Source organism: Stenella coeruleoalba, assembly GCF_951394435.1.
Source record: "Stenella coeruleoalba genome assembly, chromosome: 7".
Taxonomy (NCBI): Eukaryota; Metazoa; Chordata; class Mammalia; order Artiodactyla; family Delphinidae; genus Stenella; species Stenella coeruleoalba.
Window position 1 is genome coordinate 10,506,091 of NC_137153.1, and position 23,742 is coordinate 10,529,832.

The 23,742-nt window shown below is 39.8% G+C and overlaps 1 protein-coding gene across 7 annotated transcripts in view; it reads right to left on the minus strand.

The window, feature by feature from the left end:
- The window catches only part of NEK1 (NIMA related kinase 1), a 233,037-nt gene that overhangs the window by 43,738 nt on the left and 165,557 nt on the right, over positions 1-23,742 (minus strand). For all 7 annotated transcript variants that reach the window (XM_079926984.1, XM_079926982.1, XM_079926986.1 and 4 more), the window contains 3 exons: positions 22,082-22,147; positions 21,770-21,998; positions 15,466-15,618 (listed from right to left, as the gene is read on the minus strand). In XM_079926984.1, the coding sequence (XP_079783110.1) occupies positions 15,466-15,618; positions 21,770-21,998; positions 22,082-22,147 (448 nt within the window). The remainder of the gene's footprint in view (positions 1-15,465; positions 15,619-21,769; positions 21,999-22,081; positions 22,148-23,742) is intronic.

Here is a 23,742-nt window from a genome sequence, read left to right on the forward strand (position 1 = left end):
GCAGAGGGTGGAAAAAAACTGTGATGATATACTAGATAAAGGTTATTTATACCAGATTAAAAATTCACAAGAAAAAAAATTGGAAATGTAATATAAAAAAGGCAAAGAATATACACACAATTTACAGAGAAGCAAAGCAAAATGGCCAAAAGACTGTGACATGATGAAATTCACTCACAATCAGAAAATCACAAATGGAATCTTAACTTGTAAGACTGGTAACAATGAAAAAAAAGTGATAATATTGACAAGTCCTGCTTAATATTTGAAAATCAATCAATGTTATTTGTTACATTAATATAATCAAGGAGAAAAATCATACAATCATCTTAATTAAGTCAGAAAAAGGGTGAGATAAAATTTAATTGACTTTTTAAAATAAGACTAGAAGGGAATTCATTAATCTGAAAATGGGTATTTTCAAAAAAGACTTGAGTTAACATGATACACTTACTCCCTTGAATCAAGAACATGACCCTTCTATTCAACATTCTACTAAATGGCATTTTTTGAAGAGGAGTTGTTAATTTTATTATAGTCCAATTTATTCAGTCCTTTGGTTTACAGTTTGCATTTCTAAGGACAAGTTTAAAAGGACAAGCCACTAAAAGACAAAATATATTTAGAACACATGTAACTAACAAAAGGCTTCTATCCAGAATATACAAAGAACTCCTGAAAACCAAAGGGAAACCAACATAATGGAAAAATAGGCAAGACATTTGAATAGGCACTTCAAAAAAGAGCATATGCATCTTAGTAAGAAATTTTTGGATATGACACCAAAGCACAAACAAAAACAAAACAGTGGGTCTACATGAGTAAAAGCTTGTGCACAGCAAAGGAAAAAATCAACAAAATAAAGAGGTAACCTACGGAATGGGAGAAAATATTTGCAAATTATATACCTGATAACAGATTAACACCTAAAATATTTAAGTAACTCAAACAACTCAAAAGCAAAAAGATGGACAAATTAAATATTTTTTGCCATTATTAATTAATGACAGCAATTTAAAAATCGGCAAAGGAACTCAATAGACATTTCTCAAAAGAAGACATATAAATGGTTAACAGATATATGAAAAGGTGGCTTATATCACTAACAATCAGGGAAATGCAAATCAAAACCACAGTGAGAGATCATCTCACTCTTGTTAATACAGCTATTATCAAAAAGAGAAGAGATGACAAATACTGATGAGAATGTGGAGAAAAGGAAACCCTTGTGCACTGTTAGTGGGAATGTAAATTGGTGCAGCCACTATGGGGAACAGTACTGAGGTTCTTCAAAAAACTCAAAATAGAACTACCATATGATCCAGCAATTCCACTTCTGAGTATTTATCCAAAGGAAATTAAATCAGTATCTTGACGAGCTATCTGTACTCCTATGTTGACTGCAGCATTATTCACAGTAGCCAAAACATGGAAACAACCTAAGTGTCAATGAATGAATAAAGAAATTGTGGTATATATATATATATATATATATATATATATATATATATATATATATATATACACATACACACACACACACACACACAGTGGAATATTACTCAGCCTTAAGCATGAAGGAAATCCTTGGAAGATACTATTCTAAGTGAAATAAGTCAGACACAAAAAGACAAACACTGCATGATGTTACTTATGACTGGAATCTAAAAAAGTCGAACTCAGAAACAGACAGTAGAATGGTGGTTGCCAGGGGCTGGGAGGTGGGAAAAATGCAGAGATGTTGGCAAAGGGTACAAACCTTCAGTCATAAGATGCATAAACTTCTAGAGATCGAATACACAGCATGGTTAATTACCGTTGCCAATAATGTATAGTCCACTTGAAATTTGGTTAAGAAAGTAAATCTTAAGTGTTCGCATCACACACACAAAATGCTAACTATGTGAGGTGATGGGCGTGTTCATTGGTTTGATCGTGGTGATCATTACACGAGGTATACTTATGACAAAACACCATTTTGTAAACCTTACATATATATAATTTTTAAAATTTGTCAATAATAACTCAATAAAGCTGGAAAAAGAATTAAAAGCCATATGAACGGCTATTTTACTCTGGATACAACCTATTCCCACGGCCACACCCAGCTGCAAAAGGAAGCTGGGAAATGATGTCTCTGCCTAGGCAGTCATGCGCCAACCCAAATCCAAAGTGGGCGTGGGGGCATGGGGAGATGCTAGTACTAATAAAGAAGGAGGGAAGATTGGACACCGCAGGACAGCAGCGATTTCACACACACACACACACACACACACACACACACAGACACACACACACACACCCCTTGTCCCATAGATGCCAGTAAAATGGGGGAATATATCAAGAAAAAAGAAGCCATGGACTCCAGACAATAAGAGATCTAACATCAGGTTAGGGGAGAGGCCAGGATGACATCTTTCCAGCAGGTCAAAGGAAAAACTCGTCTGGTTTGGAGCAGGTCAGAGGCGATTCCAAAGAAATGGTTCGAAGATTAGACCCATATAATACCTAATGTATATGGACGATCTGAGAAGAGATAAACATATCTAGGGAAGAGTCTGGCAACAAACTAGAAATAAGTTTGTGAAAAACAAAGCAATTATTCACTAAAGGGAAAATAAAATATTGTGCAAGAAAGAAAAGTAGTCATGGTACAATTACCACAGCTTTGATTAGAATATACATGGTCAAGGTAATACCAACACTGTACAATGATTTCACTAAAATTACAAGTATATTTGGAGGATCTGGGGATAGGAAGTACAGTTGTATATGGTGAGATCAGGGGGAAAAAAAACAGATGGAGGAAAGGCAGCTAAATTCTTATCTTCCAAAGTAGGAAGTTCACAGATAATGTCTAAAACTAAGATAATAATAAACACTTTTAAAAATCAAGAAGTAATAATATAGGTATATGATTTATAATTATGTTGATAAATAAGAAAACAAATAGTTAAAAGAACTGTACGTGGCTGACTTTGGGAAGCAGAAAATAAGGTGATGAGTGAGGTCTAAGAACTGCAGTTTTTCGTAAAAGACTTCCAGAGCTACTTGGCATTTTTAATTATGTATACAGATTACTTTTATAACAAGAGAACTAGATTTTTAAATAAAAACAAAATTTATGTGATTAACAGGAACATAATCTCTAGGTAGCAAGGTTCTAGGTAATTTCAATTTTCTACAGCACAGTTTTTGGTATTTTCTAATGTTTTACAATGAAAATATACTATTATAGTCAAGGGAAAAAAAAGTTAGTTTAAAAAAATGTAGGGACTTGTTTTCCTGGCCATGACAATGTAACTCATATTGGATTAATTGCTCACTGAAAATAAATATAAATGATGAACAACAACAAAAAATATTGAAAAAACTATTTGGAAGCACTGGCGAGTAAGTGATGCAGGCAGGGCGCACTGGGCCACGACTGACAGCAGCAAACACTAGGATGAGCTCCACTCCATCCCAGCTTCCCTGCGTGCACTTCCTAAGTCCAGCACAGGCAGAAGGCAACTCTTACTGGGATAATAAGTCTGCGGCTACAAAGTGACCCAGAACGCAAAGAAAAAAAATCACCAATAAGTTCCCTTCAGCACAACAAAAAAATCCCCTCTATTTTCGGCTAACTCCTAAACTATGCATTCATTCACAAGCAACACTCTGGGAAAACCAGCACAAATCAGCAGCCAGGAGGGTGACGTGCTGGGCAAAGATGAGCATCTGGATGGTGCTGGGAGGGAGAGTAGAGATCGGGTCCCAGGAATGCGGAGGGCATGGTGAACAAACACCATCAGCACTGAGAGGAGGTCTCAGGCAGATCAAGGCGTAGGAACAAGAGCTACGACCTGGAAACAAACAGGCCACAACTAACTTCAACAGTATCAAGGTAATCTCCTGGCATTATTTAGTTTTAAGAAGAAAACTTAATCTTCTTTGAAGAAAGATAACATTACCCAGAGGCTATTAAATTTTTCCTTCACAATGTCTGGCATCCAATCAAATACTGTAAAACTCAGGTACAAAAATTCTAACCTGCACTGTGGTTTTGTATAGCCCACAAGTTATGAAAAACTTTTACATTTTTAAGGGCTGTAGAAAATTTTTAAAAGAAGAAGAATATGTATATATGGGCTCACAAACCCTAGAATATTTACAATCTAACAATTTATAGAAAAAGTTCATTGCTCTATGATATAAAGCATGGTTTATAACAAAGAAACAGGAAAAAATGACTGAAAACCAAGAAAAAGAGACAACAGAAATAGAACAGATCTAGCTAACAACAGAAACAGATCTAGATGACTCAGTTATGAGATTTCTCAAGGAGGAACCTTAAAATAAGTGATTAATATGGTCAAGAAAATAGAGATGGGCCAAATGGACAAATCCATAAATACTTTCAACAGAAAACTGTAATCTATAAAAAATATGAAATGGACATCCTAGAACTGAAAAACACAGTATCATATTAGGAACCCACTGGATTTGTTTAACAGGTTAGAGAGACCAGAAGACAGAATCAGTGAAATGCTAAAGGGTTCAACAGATTTAAACAGACTGAAGCAAAAAGGAGAAAATGTAAAAAAGCAGAACAGCACTTCCCTGGTGGCGCAGTGGTTGAGAGTCCGCCTGCTGAGGCTGGGGACACGGGTTCCTGCTCCAGTCCGGGAAGATCCCACATGCCGCGGAGCGGCTGGGCCCGTGAGCCATGGCCGCTGAGCCTGTGCGTCCGGAGCCTGTGCTCCGCAACGGGAGAGGCCACAACAGTGAGAGGCCCGCGTACCACCAAAAAAAAAAAAAAAAAAAAAGAAAGAAACAAAGAACAGATGGGACAAATAAAAAACATACAGGGGGCTTCCCTGGTGGCGCAGTGGTTGAGAGTCCGCCTGCCGATGCAGGGGACACGAGTTCGTGCCCCAGTCCGGGAGGATCCCACATGCCGCGGAGCGGCTGGTCCCGTGAGCCATGGCCGCTGAGCCTGCGCGTCCGGAGCCTGTGCTCCGCAACGGGAGAGGCCACAGCGGTGAGAGGCCTGCATACCGCAAAAAAACAAACAAAAAGAACCATATAGGGACAAATATATACACAGGCTAAGTCAAAGCAAATCAGTAATTACATTATATGTAAATAAATTAAACTCTCTGAAAAAAAGACAAAGACTGTGGGGCTAGATTTCAGAGAAGAGACACATTTAAACATAAAAAGTCAGAGAAAATGAAAGAAAAGGCCACAGAAAAAGATATACTAAGGAAACATTAACCAAAAGAATGCTTGCTGGTGTAGCTCTATAATAGGACCTAAAGCAGCCTTTAAAGGAAGTAATGTTACTAGAGATAAAAATGGACATGTCATAACAATAAATGGTCAGGGCAGCAGGAAGATGCACAAACTGACCAATGCAATGATCTAAATACTTTAAGGCAACAACTTAAGTTGCTATGCACTAAATAACTTAGCTTCAAAGCATAAATATCAAAAATTGATAGACTTAAAAGGAGAAAATGAAAAAATCCACACATACACATGGAGATATTAATGCTCTTCACTCAGTACCTGATACAACAAGCAGACAAATAATCAGTTAAAAATACAGGAGATTTAAACATCATGATTAAACAACACAGAATATATTGGGTGGGCCAAAAGGGTCGTTCATTTTTTTCCCGTAAGATGGCTCTAGTAGCACTTAATTGTCTTTAACTTCATTCGAAACAATTTTGTTAGATTGCATGTGACAGCTATCACATCAGCGTGCATTTTAAAAAAAGGACCCACATCGACAGATGAATGGATAAAGAAGATGTGGCACATATATACAATGGAATATTACTCAGCCATGAAAAGAAACAAAATTGAGTTATTTGTAGTGAGGTGGATGGACCTAGAGTCTGTCATACAGAGTAAAGTAAGTCAGAAAGAGAAAAACAAATACCGTATGCTAACACATATATATGGAATCTAAAAAAAAAGAACCTAGGGGCAGGACAGGAATAAAGACGCAGATGTAGAGAGTGGACTTGAGGACACGGGGAGGGGGAAGGGTAAGCTGGGACGAAGTGAGAGAGTGGCATGGACATATATACACTACCAAATGTAAAATAGATAGCTAGTGGGAAGCAGCTGCATAGCATAGGGAGATCAGCTCAGTGCTTTGTGTCCACCTAGAGGGGTGGGATAGGGAGGATGGGAGAGAGGCTCATGAGGGAGGGGATATGGGGATATATGTATACATATAGCTGATTTACTTTGTTATACAGCAGAAACTAACACAACATTGTAAAGCAATTATACTCCAATAAAGATGTTAAAAAAATTCAACTCCACAAGCATTACTCAAGCAAAAAAATAAATAAATAAAATAAAAAATAAAAATAGACTTAACAAATTGGTGAATTTTTGTGTAGCAATTTTAATATTCAAGATGGAAGGAAAAAAAGCAACATTTTCAGCATGTTAGGCTTTATTATTTCAAGAAAGGTAAAAACTCAACTGAAATGCAAAAAAAGATTTGTGCAGTGTATGGAGAAGGTGCTGTGACTGATCGCATGTGTCAAAAGTGGTTTGAGAAGTTTCGTCCTGGAGATTTCTCGCTGGACCGTGCTCCACGGTCGGGTAGCCCAGTTGAAGTTGACAGCGATCAAATCCAGACATTAACTGAGAACAATCAACGTTATACCATGTGGGAGATAGCAGACATACTCAAAATATACAAATCAAGCACTGAAAATCATTTGCACCAGCTTGGTTATGTGAACTGCTTTGATGTTTGGGTTCCATGTAAGTTAAGCTAAAAAAAGCCTTCTTGACCATACTTCCGCATGTGATTCTCTACTTAAACGTAATGAAAATGTTCCGTTTTTAAAACAAATTGTGACGGGCAATGACAAGTGGATACTGTACAATAATGTGGAACAGAAGAGATCGTGGGGCAAGTGAAATGAACCACCACCAACGACACCAAAGGCTGGTCTTCATCCAAAGAAGTTGATGTTGTGTATACGGTGGGATTGGAAGGGAGTCCTCTATTATGAGATCCTTCCAGAAAACCAAATGAATAATTCCAACAAGTACTGCTCCCAATTAGACCAACTGAAAGCAGCACTCAGCAAAAAGCGCCCAGAATTCATCAACAGAAAACACACAATCTTCCATCAGGATAACGCAAGACCGTATGTTTCTTTGATGACCAGGCAAAAACTGTACAGCATGGCTGGGAAGTTCTCATTCATCCACCATATTCACCAGGCACTGCACCTTCGGATTTCCATTTATTTCGGTCTTTACAGAATTCTCATAATGAAAAAAATTTCAATTCCCTGGAAAACTGTAAAAGGCACCTGGAACAGTCCTTTGCTCAAACAGATAAAAAGTTTGGGGAACATGGAATTATGAAGTTGCCTGAAAAACGGCAGAAGGCAATGGAACAAAAGGGTGAATAGGTTGTTCAATAAAACTCTTGGCGAAAATGAAAAATGTGTCTTTCATTTTTATGTACAAACCAAAGGCAATTTTTGGCCAACCCAATACATACATAAATACAGTAACTGTGAAATACATATTCCTTGCAAATGCATATGAAACATTTACAAAATAGACCATAAGTTGGGCAAGAAAGCAAGTACCAAACATTTCAAAGGACTGAAATCATGTATACTATGATGTTCTGTAACCACAACACAGGCTACAAAGCAACAACAGAAAGATGACTAGAAAAACCCCCAAATGTTAGGAAATTAAATGCAAAACACTTGCAAATGGTCCACCGACACAAAATAAATCACAACATAAATTAAGTTTATGATTTAAATCTTCCCACAGAGAAAACACCAAGTCCAGATGGCTTCACAGGTGAATTCTTCCAAATACTTAAGGAAAAAATAACACTAATCTTTCACAAAGTTTTCCAGAATATAGTCAAAATGGGAATGTTTCTGTCAATAATAAATGCTGCCTGCCATATCGATAAACAAAGTAGCCATCACATTACAGATGCCCCAAAGGTGAGCCCTGAGGAGACTCAGGATAGAAACAGGATACTCCCCCCATCAAAAAGTCACTGCTGCAGCCACTCCCCATCCCCCTCCGCCCCCCTCCCCAATGGTGCACCCTGAGGGGACTCAGCATGAGAAAACACAGGATTCTGGCCCCACACAGCTGAGGTGCATATCTAAAGGAAAATATCAAAAATAATTATTTCAGTGAGCCCAGACTCTTGCATCCTCCCATACATAGAAGAGTGCTTATTAATTCCTTAACTTGAGATGTCTGGTTTTCTTGAATTAACAGCAATCTTTTGAAGTTCTGACTACCTGGTGTTTGTTGCAAAACCCCCTATATATCCTAGTTCCTCCATTACCTCTTTGGAGCAGCCCCTCGGAGCTGTCTGAGATGCTGTGTCCTGGGTTTAAGTCCTCAGTTTGGTTCACCAAATAAAACATAATTCTCAACTTTTCGGTTTTTTTTTTTTTTTTCAGTCGACATTTCCCACCTTGTTTCATAAGTCAGGAAAACCTTAATTCCAAACCACTATAAGCACTTTACAAAAAAGGAAAATTATAGGCAAACTTCCCTCATGAATTATTTTCTTGGGTAGAGAGTATAGGTGTTACATGTTAAGAAGGGAAGAATAGTCAAATTCAACAAAAAGTTTTAGAGAACATCCTCCATGGCTTAAATATTTAAAGCCAAAGAGATATGGGAACATATGTATATGTATAACTGATTCACTTTGTTACAAAGCAGAAACTAGCACACCATTGTAAAGCAATTATACTCCAATAAAGATGTAAAAAAAAAAAAATATATATATATATATTTAAAGCCAAATAGAGAAATTCTGGCAAGATAGCAAAGAACATAGTTTTTTTTGTTTTGTTTTTTTTTAAATTTCCCTGAACCCCTCCACAAATCAGACAAAACCAAGAGAACCAAACACCCACAAATAACATCTAAAGCAAATCTAGGTGACCTCACAACCCCCAAAACACATGTGAACAGGGACAAATCACAGTCAGCTCCAGACTCAGGTGGCAATAGCATCTGTGCAAATGAAAGCAGAGGGAAACAATGGGGCACCCGATAGACCCCAGATCAGGAGAACCCCCCAAAGCCAGCAAGTATTCACAGGCAAGCACAATGGGCCAATTTAAGGAGAGTAGCCAAAACAGGAAGTGTTTTTACACATTCCAATTTTCATTTAAAAGGAAGGACCAATGGGGAAGTCAAAAAGTGTGGGGCAGTCTGCTCCTAAGAATTCTCGAAACTAACCACCTGAAGCTCCCTTCGAGATCAAAGCCCCACATTGAGGAGAAATCGCTGGAAAGAAAATTCAAATTGATCTGTGCAGAAACAAAGGACAGAGAAAAGAGGGGGAAAGGAGCAAAGACAGAAGAGTTCAGACTCTACGAGGCCATGGTTTTTAAACATGTCATAAAAATAACAGAAGAGGAAGCTCAAGTTATGAAGTTAGAAAGGCTACTTTTACCCACTCTTCCTTCCTAAAATTTTAGCAAATCTAATTTCACATGAAAATAAGTAACATAAAAGGATCACTGTTAAATTCTATACAAAGTTACTGTCAGAAAAAAAAAAGAATAAGAAGTAGAATAGGAGGACTTCTCTGGTGGCACAGTGGATAAGGCTCTGTGCTCCCAATGCAGGGGACCAGGGTTCGATCCCTGGTCAGGGAACTAGATCCCACATGCATGCCGCAACTAAGAGTTCGCATGCCGCAACTAAGGAGCCCTGGAGCTACAACTAAGGAGCCAGCCTGCCGCAACTAAGAGCCCGTGCAACCAAATTAATTAATTATTTTTTTTTAAAAAAAGGAAGAAGTAGAATAATGTCCTCATAGATGTGTTTCCCAACTTTGGCACTATTGGGTCAGATAATTCTTTGTTTTGGGCGAACACCTGTTACAATATGCACTCTGTGTGGCCTCTAGATACCTGTAGTAACCTTATCAGTGACAACCAAAAAGTCTCCAGACAATGCCAAGTGTCCTCTGTGGGCCAGAGATAATAAAAATCCATGAAACAAATTAAAATTATAACCTACTACTCAAAAATCAACTAGAAAAACGAGGAACATGGTAGAAGATATAAGAGAACAACAAAAAAATATAAATTGCAATATAATACAATTACAGTGAGAAAAGAATCTGAAATGAGGCAGTTGATAGAGCTCAGGAAAGGTTAGAAAAGAAGGAAAAAAACCTGAAAAATAAAGATTCTAGAAAAAACACAAGATCATATAAGCAAAACACACAATTTCTTAAGAGATATGTAAGGTAAATAGGAGAAAAAAATTTTAATTAAAGAAAATAATTGACAAAAAGGATTCAAGAGGAGCTTCCCTGGTGGCACAGTGGTTGAGAGTCCGCCTGCCGATGCAGGGGACACGAGTTTGTGCCCTGGTCCGGGAAGATCCCACGAGCCGTGGAGCGGCTGGGCCCGTGAGCCATGGCCGCTGAGCCTGCGCGTCCGGAGCCTGTGCTCTGCAACGGGAGAGGCCACAACAGTGAGAGGCCCGCGTACCCCCCAAAAAAAAAAAAAAAATCCAAAATATACCTATAAGTCCCTGAAGTAGACTTAAGGAACAGAATAAAGAACTCAAAAAACTATAATTCAAGAATACTTTCCTAAAAAAGACTGGAAACTACATATTAAAAAACATACCATGATGAAGAAAACTACAAAACTCTAATGAAAAAGATCAAAGAATAACTAAGCAAATGAAGACATATTCCATGTTCATGGATAGGAAGACTCAATACTGTCAAGATGCCAGTTCTTCCTGACTTGATACATGGATTCAATGCAATTCCAATTAAAATCCCAGCAAGTTATTATGTGGATATCGACAAACTGATTCTGAAGTTTACATAAAGATGCAAAAATCCAGATTAGTCAACACAGCATTGAAGGAGAAAAACAAAGCTGGAGAAGTAACACTTCCCAACTTCAAGACTTGCTAAAAGCTACAGTAATCAAGATAGTGTGATACTAATGAAAGAACAGCAAACAAATCAATGGAACAAGCAGAGAGCCCAGAAGTACAATCAACTAACATTTAACAAAGGAGCAAAGGCAATTCAAAGGAGAAAGGACAGTCTTCTTAGCAACAAACGGTGCTGAAACAGCTGGACATCCACAGGCAAATAAACAACTTTACACTTTTCACAAATATTAACTCACAATTGATTACAGACCTAAATGTAAAACTCAAAACTATAAAACTCCTAGAAGATAACAGAGGAGAAAATCCAGGTGACCTTGGGTTTGGCAATGACTTTTTAGATACAACACCAAAGGCATAATCCATGAAAGACATTTAATAAGCTAATTTCATTTATCTTAAAAAACTTTTGCTGTGAAAGACATTGTCAGAAGAATGAGAAGACAAGCCACAGACTGGGAGAATGTATTTACAAATGAAATAAAAACAAAGGACTGTTAATCAAAATACATAAAAAACTCTCAGAACAAAAATAAGAAAACAACCCAGGACTTCCCTGGTGGTGCAGTGGTTGGGAATCCACCTGCCAGTGCAGGGGACATAGGTTTGAGCCCTGGTCCAGGAGGATCCCACATGCCACGGAGCAACTAAGCCCGTGCGCCACAACTGCTGAGCCTGTGCTCTAGAGCCTGTGAGCCACAACTACTGAAGCCCACATGCCTAGAGCCCAAGCTCTGCAACAAGAGAAGCCACTGCAATGAGAAGCCCACCCACCACAATGAAGGGTAGCCCCCACTCGCCACAACAAGAGAAAGCCTGCATGCAGCAACAAAGACCCAACAGAGCCAAAAATAAATAAGTACATAAATAAATTTATATTAAAAAAATCCATCACCTTAGTTACCAAAAAGAATTTAAAAAATCAAACCCAAACAAAAACAAACCGAATTAAAAAATGCACCAAAGATCTGAACAGACACCTTACCGAAGAAGACACAAAAGGCAATGAAGCCTATGAAAAAATGTTCCACATCGTATGCCATAAGGGAACTGCAAATTAAAACAAGGTAACACCACTGTACACCTACAATGGTGGCTAAAACCCACAGCAGTGACAACAACAAATGCTGCTGAACGATGTGGAGCAACAGGAACTCTCAGTCCACATGGGTGGGAACGCAAAATGGCACAGCCACTTTGGAAGACAGTTTGGTGGTTTCTTACACAACTAAATATACTCTTACTCCATACAATCACAATTGGGCTCCCTGGCATATACTCAGGATGAGTTGGAATCTTATGTCTACACAGAAACCTGAACACAGATGTTTACAGCAGTTTTATTCATAATTGCCAAAACCTGGAAACAACCAAGATATTCTTCAATAGGTGAACAACCTATTAAATAACCTTTATTGACAAACTGTGGTATATCTATACAATGGAATATTATTCAGCACTAAAAAGAAATGAGCTGTCAAGCCAGGAAAAGGCATGGAGAAAACTTAAATGCATACTGCTAAGTGACAGAAGTCAGTCTGAAAAGGCTACACACTGTGTGATTCCAACCATATGACATTCTGGAAAAGGCAGAACTATGGAGACAGTATAATGATCAATGGTTGCTAGGAGGTTGGGAGAAGGAAGGGATAGTCAGGTAGAACACAGGGATTTTTTAGGGCAGGAAACTATTCTGTATGATACTGAAACGGCGGATAAAGGTCAGTAAATATTTGTCAAACTCCACAGAAAGTACAACAGCAAGACTAAACCCCTAAGGTACACTATGGAGTAGGGTGATAATAATGTGTCGGTGTTGATTCATCAAGTGTAACACATGCACCACTCTTGGTGGGGAGTGATGGTTAGGGAGGCTCTGCATATGTGGAAGAAGGGGGTATATGGGAACTCTCTGTACTTGCTGCTGAATTTTGCTGTGAACCCCAAAATACTCTAAAACAAAAGTCTATGAAAAGAAACCAACCATGTACTAAAAAAACAAAAACAAAAAACCAACAACAAAATATATTTTAAGAAGTTGGATTTTAAGGAAAAAGATATCCGTTGAGTATCCAAACAAAAAGACCAAGTCATTTAAAAGGAAAAGAAAGAAGATTGTCACCAGACTTCCTGACAGCTATGCCTTATGTCACAATACTATACTGTTATCCAGTAAAGACATTCAAGGAAAGGAAATGTAAGTCAAGGATTTACATTTAGCCAAACCTACCTTCAAGAAGAAAGTCTTCACACAAACTTATGAACATGCAAAATCTTTGGCTGCATTGTTCACATGAGCTCCTCCCAAGGAATCTATCACAAAAGAGCTTCAACAATCAAAATGATGAAAGAGACATTGACATAAGGATTGGAAGACTAAAGACAACACAAGTCCATCCTGTTTGTCATTTAATCCACAAAACAGTCCTGAATGGCAGTGTTTCCACTCTACACACCGAGCACCTGGAAGTCAAAGTCAGAGGAATTTGCCCCATGGTTGCTGGCAAGTGATGAAACCAGAACTTTCTTTCCACGACATGAAGATGGCTCTCACACACGTTAAAACCTTTGCATCTTTGCAAATTGCCTAGAATTTCGTCCTCTCCCCTAACTACCCAGTGGGCTCTTTTGTATCTTTGGCCCAGCTCAAAAGCACCTGCTCTCTCTGTGGCTTTCCCTGACCCAAAAAGCCCAGCACCATCAATGACACAGGACAGTACTGATAACCCAGAGCCTCCTCAGCTGTGGGCCCACACCGTCTCATAGGCGACACCTCTGACACACACTCTGCCACATGTGATCTCCGTGATGCTAACAAGTGCAACTTCTCTGTCTTAAAATTTCAGCACAGAGCATGTTCTTGTAGGTAAATGTAGTTAGAAGAAAAATTTTAAAGACGGCAGATGACAGCGCCTGGAAGCCTTCCACTCTCACAGATAAAGTCAATTACATAAACATCTCTGCACTACCTCTTAATTTTGTGGGTACTTCTATTCTTGCCCTTTTCATGAAACATTACCCTTTATTTGTTATGATTTGTGTCTGCCTTCTGAGAGCAACGACCATCTTTTACGCTTTGTAGCTTTACCACCAAACACATAATAGTATGCACAGGTAATAAGTATTCAGTAGTTGGTAAATATGATTTTTTAAAAAGACAAATCATAAAAAAAAACTCAGTTCCAATTCTATGTAGATGGACTATTTATATGGAGAAGGAAAGTCTTGCTTTCACACTGCCTAACTCTTACCATAGACCATTATTACATTTATTTAAGCAATAAAAATTTTACATAAGAGGAATCTGAATTTAAATGTAATAGTTCTAATGGGACTGAACATATTTAGGACTTTTAGACTACCAAATAATCTGAAATTTTTATTATTTTTGAAATGTTTTAGCCTGGAGGTACTTCTTTCTAAATAACGCCTGGAGCATTTGAGAACAGGCTCAGACTGAGGTGTAGGAATTTGTTACTACTATTGTATTTTTGGTTGTGATTGTTATTTGGCATCAACAGCACAACTTCCAGACCCAAGAGTGTGAACAAACTGATTACAAATATACACACTCATGTACTTGCCCTTTTTTCAAACAAATGATTTTATATACTTTGTTCAAATTGGTTTTTTTCCCTTTAATATTAAAGAAATGCTATAATGATTAGTGGCTGGAAGGCTCACTCTTAATAAGGAAAGAACAACCTACTTCTGCTACTTCTGTAATAAGTATGTAGGTTCATTTCCATAGCTAATTGTCAGCATCTGGCTAATTCCTCTTTACACAATGTGAGTAGCTTGACCTCCCAGGTTATTCTTCTGTCAGTTTTGGATATAAGTTTCACTCCAAGCTTTAAGGAGAGGCAGATAAAAAGAAAGTGAGGGTGGGAGTGAGCATAAACCCACAGAGAAGTGAAATACACACACATTCAAGCCTTGACACAACTTCCACCTTCGACTCCCTCTTGGTTTGAATAAGCTGTTAACTCCTAAAACACTTGTTTGATAACAGGAGCACTCTCCTCTGCGTAGCTGTAACACTGAGACCCACCACACTCATGGACCACAAGCGTGTTCCTCTTGCCTCACAGCAACTCATCCCCCCAGGCCTAGCATAACACCTACGACAATATCTTTTAGTCCTTCAGTCCACTCGACTCCTGAATCCCCATTAAACATACACCACTCATCTCAACACACTGCTACTCCATCTTTCTTCATGTCAAACAGCATTCTGACTGCTCTATTTTTCCGGCTCCCCCTCTCCCATATACATTTCCTCTTCCTTTATTTTTAGATCCCACCCAGGTTACTTCAGATCAAAACTCAAGACTACCATTTGAGACAACTCCCCAGAAAATGCAACCATTCTCCAGCTAACTAGAAAATTATTATAACAAAAGGTAGTCTATTACAAACAATTCATTTAAAATAGACACATCTTTAAAAATACAATTCCATTTTTAATATTATTTCTAGTATAGAAAAACAACTAGTTTCTCTGCTTACCACTTCTAATAGTTGTATTTTCCAGTAGTTCTGTCTGAAGTTGTAGTTCAGCTTCTCCAAGTACCTTTAGAACAGAATCTATAGGACTTTTCCCCCAGACTTTTCTTGGAGATCCGCCAGGATCTAATTTAATAACCTCTCCCACTGTACGTTCTAGAAGAAAAAGATAAAAAAAAAATATCTTAAGGCAGATTTAAGATCTTCTATCCAACTGAGTGCTTCACAGGAAAAAAAGGTTACATCACATAGAGAATATAACGATGGTGCTTAAAAATGGACCTAGAGATTATCGAACTAAGTGAAGTCAGACAGAGAAAGACAAATATCACATGATATCACTTACATGTGGAACCTAAAACAATGGTACAAATGAACTTATTTACAAAACAGAAACAGACTTACAGACTTCAAAAACAAACTTATGGTTACCAAAAGGGAAAGGTGGGGGGGAGGGATATATTAGTAGTTTGGGAGTAACATAAACACACTACTATACATAAAATAGGTAAACAACAAGGACCTACTGTACAGCACAGGGAACTCTACTCAATACTCTGTAAAGACCCATATAGGAAAAGAATCTTAAAAAAAGTGGATATAAGCATATGTACAACTGATTCACTTTGCTGTACACCTGAAACTAATAGAACACTGTAAATCAACTATATTCCAATATAAAATAAAAATTAAATTAAAAAAATAATAAATAGTCATCAACATAAAAAAACAAAACAAAACCCAAAAAAAGGACTTTCAGGGAATGAATAATAAATGATAGAAAAAAAAAAACAAAAGCAACTAATACTACTACTAATAAATATATCTAAAGTTGCCTTTTAAAACACTTATGAATTAAACTCTAGTTTTAGGGAATATAAAAATGGAAAAAAACGTAAATGTTTCTGTAAAGTTTTTATTTGAGAAAAAAAAATTTTTTAAACCTAAGATAATTAAGAATAACTTGGGGTAGTACATAAATAGATAAAATATAAATTAATATTTTGCTTCTATAAATTTCACTGAAGAGAATAGAAAAAAAAATCCTAAAATAAATGTGCATATGGATTAAAAGTAGAGAAAAGTATTTCTAAGAAAATTTGTTTTACCTTATTTATCGTATGTAGGCCACTGACACTTTCTTTTTGACAATAATAGTTTGGGGTAAACCTTTTTACTAAAATTTAGCAAAGCAAAAGCCAGAAAAGGACCTACTGAAGTTTGAGTCTTTAGAACATTTGATAATAATACATGAAGCATATAGGCACCTAGCAGTAACAGACAGGATATTATTACAGAGTGTAAGTCATATAAACTTTCAAAGGTGACCAAATACATGTTAATACAAATTTTTGTGTACTAGTCCATGAAAGTAAATATCTGCAGATTAGCAGGTGATTTCAGTTTTGTTCAGGGAAAATGATTACCAAAAAGGAACAATTTTTAAAAGGATAGTTAAGAAGGGTAAAGAACCGGAACCAACCCATAACTTACAGCCACACGGTGTTGGATAAAGGTGCCAAAGCAATCTAAAGGAGGTGGGTGGGAAAAGGGGTGAAGGGTTGGGGGAAAAGTGTGGAGCCAGCACCAGCTGTACACAGACAATACTGTGAAGAGCTCTGCTACAAGGAGGGCTTCAGAAATGGGTCCGAATGAAGTAACGGAGGCCGCCGTGCAAAGGGCTTGGGAAAGAGGAGAGGGGAGGAGGGCTGTGAAGTACAAAGAGCAGCTGAGTGCCAGCGGCGGGAAGGGAGCCTCACAAAGGCAGAAGGGACAGAGCGAGAGGCAGGGGGGCCACGGGGCACCGGCGCAGGCACCGGAAGGGACGCTGGGTTCCAACGTGCACTGTGACCAAGGTCAGGCAGGTACTAAAATGGGTGCGGGGATGCACTTTTATCCTCAAGGCTCTTTTCCTTAAGGTTCCACCACCCGGCACCACCCTCATCTCTCTTCTCCTCACAGCTTAGCTTCTGGAAGAGGCTCCTTCCTCAGCTGCCATGCGCTCCTTAATCCCTGGATTCTGTTTCTGCCCCTAGCCCTGTAGCAACGCTGCTTTCATCAAGGTCACCATGCCTCTACCGACAAACTCAGTGCAGATATTCTAGCCCTTGTCTTGCTGCTGTCTCTTTTTCTTGTAAATCTATACCACACTCTCAGTTTTCCTAACTCTGATGCTTCCTCATCTGCTTATCAAAGTTCTTGCCCTGACAAACCTGTAGAAGAGTTTCCCTTGAAGCCCTTACAAGTCTGTCCTCGAGAGTCTCTTACATATGTCCGCTTTTATTATCTCTCAGTTAAGGTCTTCAGTTTTTGTCTAGATGAGTGCAACAGCCTCTAAAAACTGGTCTCAAGTACGTCCACTCCCAGTAAGATAGAACAGGGTGACCAGAGTTATGCTATTGCCTGGATAACCAAAACAACTGGACAAAATATATAACACATCAGTCTCAAGACACTGGACAAGCAGTAAGATAAGAAGAGGTAAGAACATGGATCCTGGGAGAAGAGAAACAAACAAGACAACTCCTATGACGGCCCCTCCTGCTGCCTTGGGAGTTTCCAGCTGCAGCTCGGGGGGGGGGGGACCCAGGCAGAGCCCAGCAGACTCCCTGAGTTCTGGCGACAGAGCTGGGACTGACCCTTGGGAGACTAAGGCAGAAGAAAAAGAAGTCCAGAGACTTCCAGAAGGTAGCCTTGAGTATTCAGCAGAGCACTGAAGGGAGCAATGTGTGAAGAAACGACCTCAGGTAGGAAAAGAACCACCCGAGAGACTACAGGGAATACAGGACGTGAAACACTGCTTGTTCCCAGCAGCCAGACTGGAAAATATCATAATTCGTGGTGACTGGACACTCAGAGGGCTTTCCCTCTGTGCTAGGAAGAATTTGCACTCGAGTTAAATGTGGCCCTGATCTCACCTAACAAATCTTAAAAACAGACATAAACGAATCAAACTGAGCCCAACTAACTTAACTGCATTCCAGAACAAAGCTCCAGAATAATTACAGAAACACAAAAAAACCTGGCACCCATCAAGGTAAAATTCACAATGTCTGGCATCCAATCAAAAATTGCCAATCATGCAAAGAAGCAGAAGAATGTGACCCACAATAAGGAGAAAAATTAACCAATGAAAATGGACTCAGAATGGAGACAGACATTAGTATTCTCACACAAACACACTAATAAAGTTTTTATAACTCTATTCCATATGATCAAAACGTTTAGTACAGACATGGCAGATACTTAAACCCAAATCGAACCTCTAGAGATGAAACCCACAATATCTGAGATGAAAAATACATTGGATGGGATTAATACTAGATTAGGCAATGCAGAAAAAAGTAAGTGAATTTGAAACTATCCAGAACGAAAGGCACAGGAAACAACAGAATCTTAAACAATGAAAAGCACATCAGTGAACTATGGGATGACTTGATACACGTGAGGCTGCAGCCCCCAGAGGACCGGGAGGCAGCACAGGAAAATACCTGAAGAAATATTGGAAAAGAAGTTTCCAATCTGATGAAAATGATAAACCACAGACCCAAGATGCTCAGTGAACCCCAAGGAAAAGAAACATGAAGAAAACTGTGGTAAGGCACTTCACAGTCAAACTGCTCAAAACCAGTGATAGACACAAGTCTTAAAAGCAGTCAGAGAACAACAGCATGTTATGGAGAGAGGAACAAAGGTAAATCTGATTTCTTGTCGGGAACAACGCGATTAAAAGGACGACAGAGCAACATCGTTAAAGCACTCAAAAATGACACTGCCAACCTAGAACTCTATACCCAGAGAAGACATCTTTTAAAAGTTAAGGTACACAATTTTTAAATTTGAAAAAATTTAAACCTTATAAAATAATATAATTAAATCTATATTAATTTAAAAATAAGGTATAAAATTAAGTAAAAATACTCTTCAATATACAAAAGTTGAAAGAATCTATCACCTGCATTGCAAGCAATGTTAAAAGAAGGAAGGTGATACCATGGATACATAAATCTAAACAAAGAAATTAAGAACAGCAGAAACGGTAACTACATGGATAAGTACAATAAACGCTTTTTTTCCTAGTATTTACACGTCTAAAGGATAACAGGAGTTCTGACTCCTGGGAAGATGGGAGTACTAAGCACGCGTCAGCCGTGCCCCCACTGACACAGTTCTCAGGACCAGGACCCGCACAGGAGCAGCTGCACGGGACGCTGAGCAGCAGCCAGCAGCTGGAGGGGCGAAGAAGACAGAACCTCAAAGCGCCCCCAGCACGTGGTACACTCCACCCCCTTCCCGTTTTCCCCAGTCAGGAACCCAAGGGAGGGCACTGGGCTGCGGACAGAGGAAGCTCTAGGAGGGGCCTTCCACTCTGTCTCAAGGGCCGCGCCGGGGAACCCTGACGCCTGGAGAGAGAGAGAGGGTGAGATCTCTCGCTCTTCCCTCCGCTGCCTCCTTTCCAGCCCCCACGCGCTGCCACGGGTAATCAGAACCCAGAGCCCGTAAAGCTGGGGAGAGGACGCTTCCGTCCTGTTTGGTGGAGACGTGGTACCCAGACAGCAGGGCTGTTTCCTCCGGCTCTTGGCCACCCTGCTCCAAGCACAGGGCAGAGTGAGATAACCAGAGCCTCAGCTTTCTGACCAGAGGACCAGAGACAGAAAACACCGGGGAGACAGTGCAGACAAAGGAACTCCAGAAGGCAACCTCCTGAAGTTGACTGCTATTACCTGAGCTCACCTCCTGTGCACACGTGGATCTGATCCTGTGTTGTGTATCAAAGACTGAAAACTGAGCCAGCAGACCGAGGAACACCCAGGTCCCAGACCAGTCACCACGTGGTACACAGCCGGACAAGTCAAAGCAGCACTGCCAGACTCTGAAAAAGGAGCCGATACTGAAAGCACAGGCCACAGAAGGCAGATGGGAACTCAGGACCTGACTCTAACTGGGCCGACTGCAAAACTCTCAATGTTCTCCATCAGATGTAAACAAGACCCAGAGCCTTGTGAGAGAATATTCAGAGTGTCTAGGGTATAAGTCAAAATTACTCAGCGTAAGAAGAACCAGGAAAATCCTAACTCTCTTGGGAGGTGGCTGCTAGCAGCCGACAGCAATGTAACACAGATGCAAGAGTGATCTGACAAGGATTCTACGATAGTTGTTATAAAAACGCCCCAGGAAGCGATCATGAACACTCTAGACAGCAAAGGAGAAGAGGAAGTTGGAGAGAAGAAAGAAGATATAAAGACAATTTTATGAAATCACAGTGTCCCTAAAAAAAAACCATCCTGGAAACACAGCCCGACGAGTGCCTCTGCACAGTGCCTGCTGCTGCTCCTGCGCAGCGGTGTCGGAGTGGAGAAGCGGCAGCACAGTCCCCGCGGCCTGCGAAACCTAAGCTATTTCCTACCTGGCCGTGGACACAGCCCTCTGCAGGCACGGTCCGCTCCGGCTGCGGCTTCTCCGTGCTCTGGGTCCGCTCACCGGAGGCTTCGGGGATTCTCACCTTCACATCCGCGCTAGCTGCATCGGCTCCCCAGGGTCCCAGGCTCTCCCCAGTGTCCTGGGCTCAGGGCAGCTCATGCGTCTCAGCCCTCAGCACGCCACGCCATCCAGAAACCACCTCCTGGCGACTGACCAATGCCCTGACACGCGCTCTGCTCTCAGGGAGGAGCTCCGTCTCACCCACTGTGGTGTCCTCACTGCTCAGGAGTGTGTGTGGCGGGTAGTGGGACTCAGCACAGAACTGCTTGCTGTGGAGCCTGTGGACTGTTCTCCAACACAAGAAAGAATTCTACCGAAGTGGTCCATCAGAAAACTCACGTAGAACTGTACTTACTTAGCTTGGACAGACCGGCCCTTTAGAAAGTGAACCCCCTGCGAGCACGTGTGTCTGTTGGTTCCCTGCTGCACCTCCAGCGCCAGGAACAACGCGAGAAAAGGGCAGCGGCTCAGGAATCATCACTGCGCAAAGGGATCACTGCGTGAGACCCTCTCGACACCCCTGCTCAATGCCGACAGGACCTTCTGGGTCTTTGCTGAAGTTCACTACTCTGATTCTCACCAAGAACTACCCCTGCTAACAGGTGACTCTAACGTGGGAGAAAGGCCTAAAGTACAGTAACACAATTTAAACGTGCGCCGCTAGTTCCCGCTCTCACACTACAGACTGTTGTGGAAAACCCTTGCCATGTGAAAGCTGAATCGTCTTCTCCACGTTTCACCTATTACAGAAACCCTCCCAGCCTCTCTCAGCCCCTCTAAGCATGCCGGGCCGCACCAAGCAGGACACGAGCACGCTCATACGCACTTTCAGTCACAGAGAAGGACGTGTCCAGTGCCAACTCATCCACAGGAATCACCAGGTGGCCTCCAGCCTCCCATTTCTTGCGATCCGATGAAACCGATTTTTCTTTTTCCTTCTCTTTGGCGTCTTCGTGAACAATTATTGCACCGATTTCAGAGTGACTTTGCTTTCCGTTTTCATCTTCTTGAGCTTTAAGATTTTGATTTAATCTACGTAGTATTTCGCGCTTACTCTGAAACAGTTAAAATGTTGTATTTTAATAGGTATACGATTAAGTAAAATGATTGAGAGAGAAAATTTGAAAATTGTACCTACCGAAATAGCACTGTTAGTCTTTTGCATTTCTTCTGAGGTTTCTTGGGCATCAGTCAAACTTCTGTCCTTTAAACACAGACAGTGACAGAGTGAGAAATAATGTTATTTTAAAAGTCCACCTTAAAATTTTTGATATTTTTACTTTTTGTTTTCATTAACATTTCATGCTCCTTGTCAATCTTTTTATTCCTGTAAAATGTTAACACAGCTTTCTTCATTATCAGCAATGAGAAATAGTTACATATTATCATTTAATAGATGTAATATATACTAGAAGAGCCAATTCTCAATTATTTGTCGTATTTTTGGATTGCTTGATCACATATTTAACTATATTCTCTTCCTCTTTGGCACCTGATTCTTGGTAATTTTACATTTACTGTAGAAATTTTAAAAATTAATTCACATACTCAGAGCTAGGGAAGTTTTTGATGGATGAATAATTCAAGACAGGCTGTGTTATTTTGAAGCTGTCTTTATGTTTCAGGTACATACATTCTTATTAAGCCATACTACTTACTAAACATAATTGAGAACTGGCTTTTCTCCCAAAGCAAAGAGTAAAAATAAAGAGTTCTGAGTCCTTGGTAATAAGGATAAAATAAATTTTGTTTTATGATTAGTATAATCAGAGTAATCTAGACGATCTAGAATTGTAAATTCTAGATATGTAATATCTAGTAAATATATGAAAAGAAGAAATTAGTAGTTATGAAAACTGCGAAAGCAAAGGTATCTGGAAGACTCAGGGCAAGGAAAAGCGGTTCTCATAGTTTTAAGGAAGCGGTATTTAGCAAGAAGACACATAAAGAAAAACCATTTAGTTACATGGATTACCTCAAATATTATTAAATAGTGGTCAGTTTTAAAGTAATACATGTAAAACAGACAAAGAGCATTTTACCCAGTAAAGTGGCAGGCATTAGCAGTCGCTACGACCAGAGAGGTGAGCAGCTACGTGGGATGTGAGATTGAGGACCAGGAAGGGCCCGCACAGGGGCATCTGAAGTTGGAGTGAACAACGCAGCACACGCTCGTTACCAGAGAGAAGAGAGACTACACCTGCTTGAGCAACAGTGGCTTCCTATATCAAGTCCTTGAGGGTGACCAAGGCTGGTATTTCCCACTCAATCTTATTTTCAAGACAAACACAAAGGCTGTAAAAGACTGGTGTGCCAATAACGTCAGTGCTGTCTGCAAAAATTTCGCGAAATTCAACAAATAAAAGGCGCAGACTTCAATGACCAGGAAAGGACAGAATCAGGGTAAGGTGTAATATGACTCGGACTCTTCCCTCTGCCTACGGAGCTCTAGGCTGAAATTCCACACCATGAGCCCCTTTCCCTGAACCTCAGAACAGAGTTTTTCACATTTCAGAGAGATGCCCAAAACATACTTCCAAGTTTAAACTTGTTACTTGCCCACAGTTCTCTGTTTTACTATCCATATGACATGACAGAGATTCAAAAGTAGAAGGTTAAAGAAATGATTGATGAATTAAGTGCAATTATGCTGAGTCCTCTACCATTTGCTATGCCAAAAAGGTTTAAATACATGTACACGTCCTGGACACTATTCCAAGAGTTAATTAAGTACCAGAGAGACATTATTTGTTTAAAAAGTGAACCTTGGCTAATTGTGAGTGCTAGGGTATAAAAACA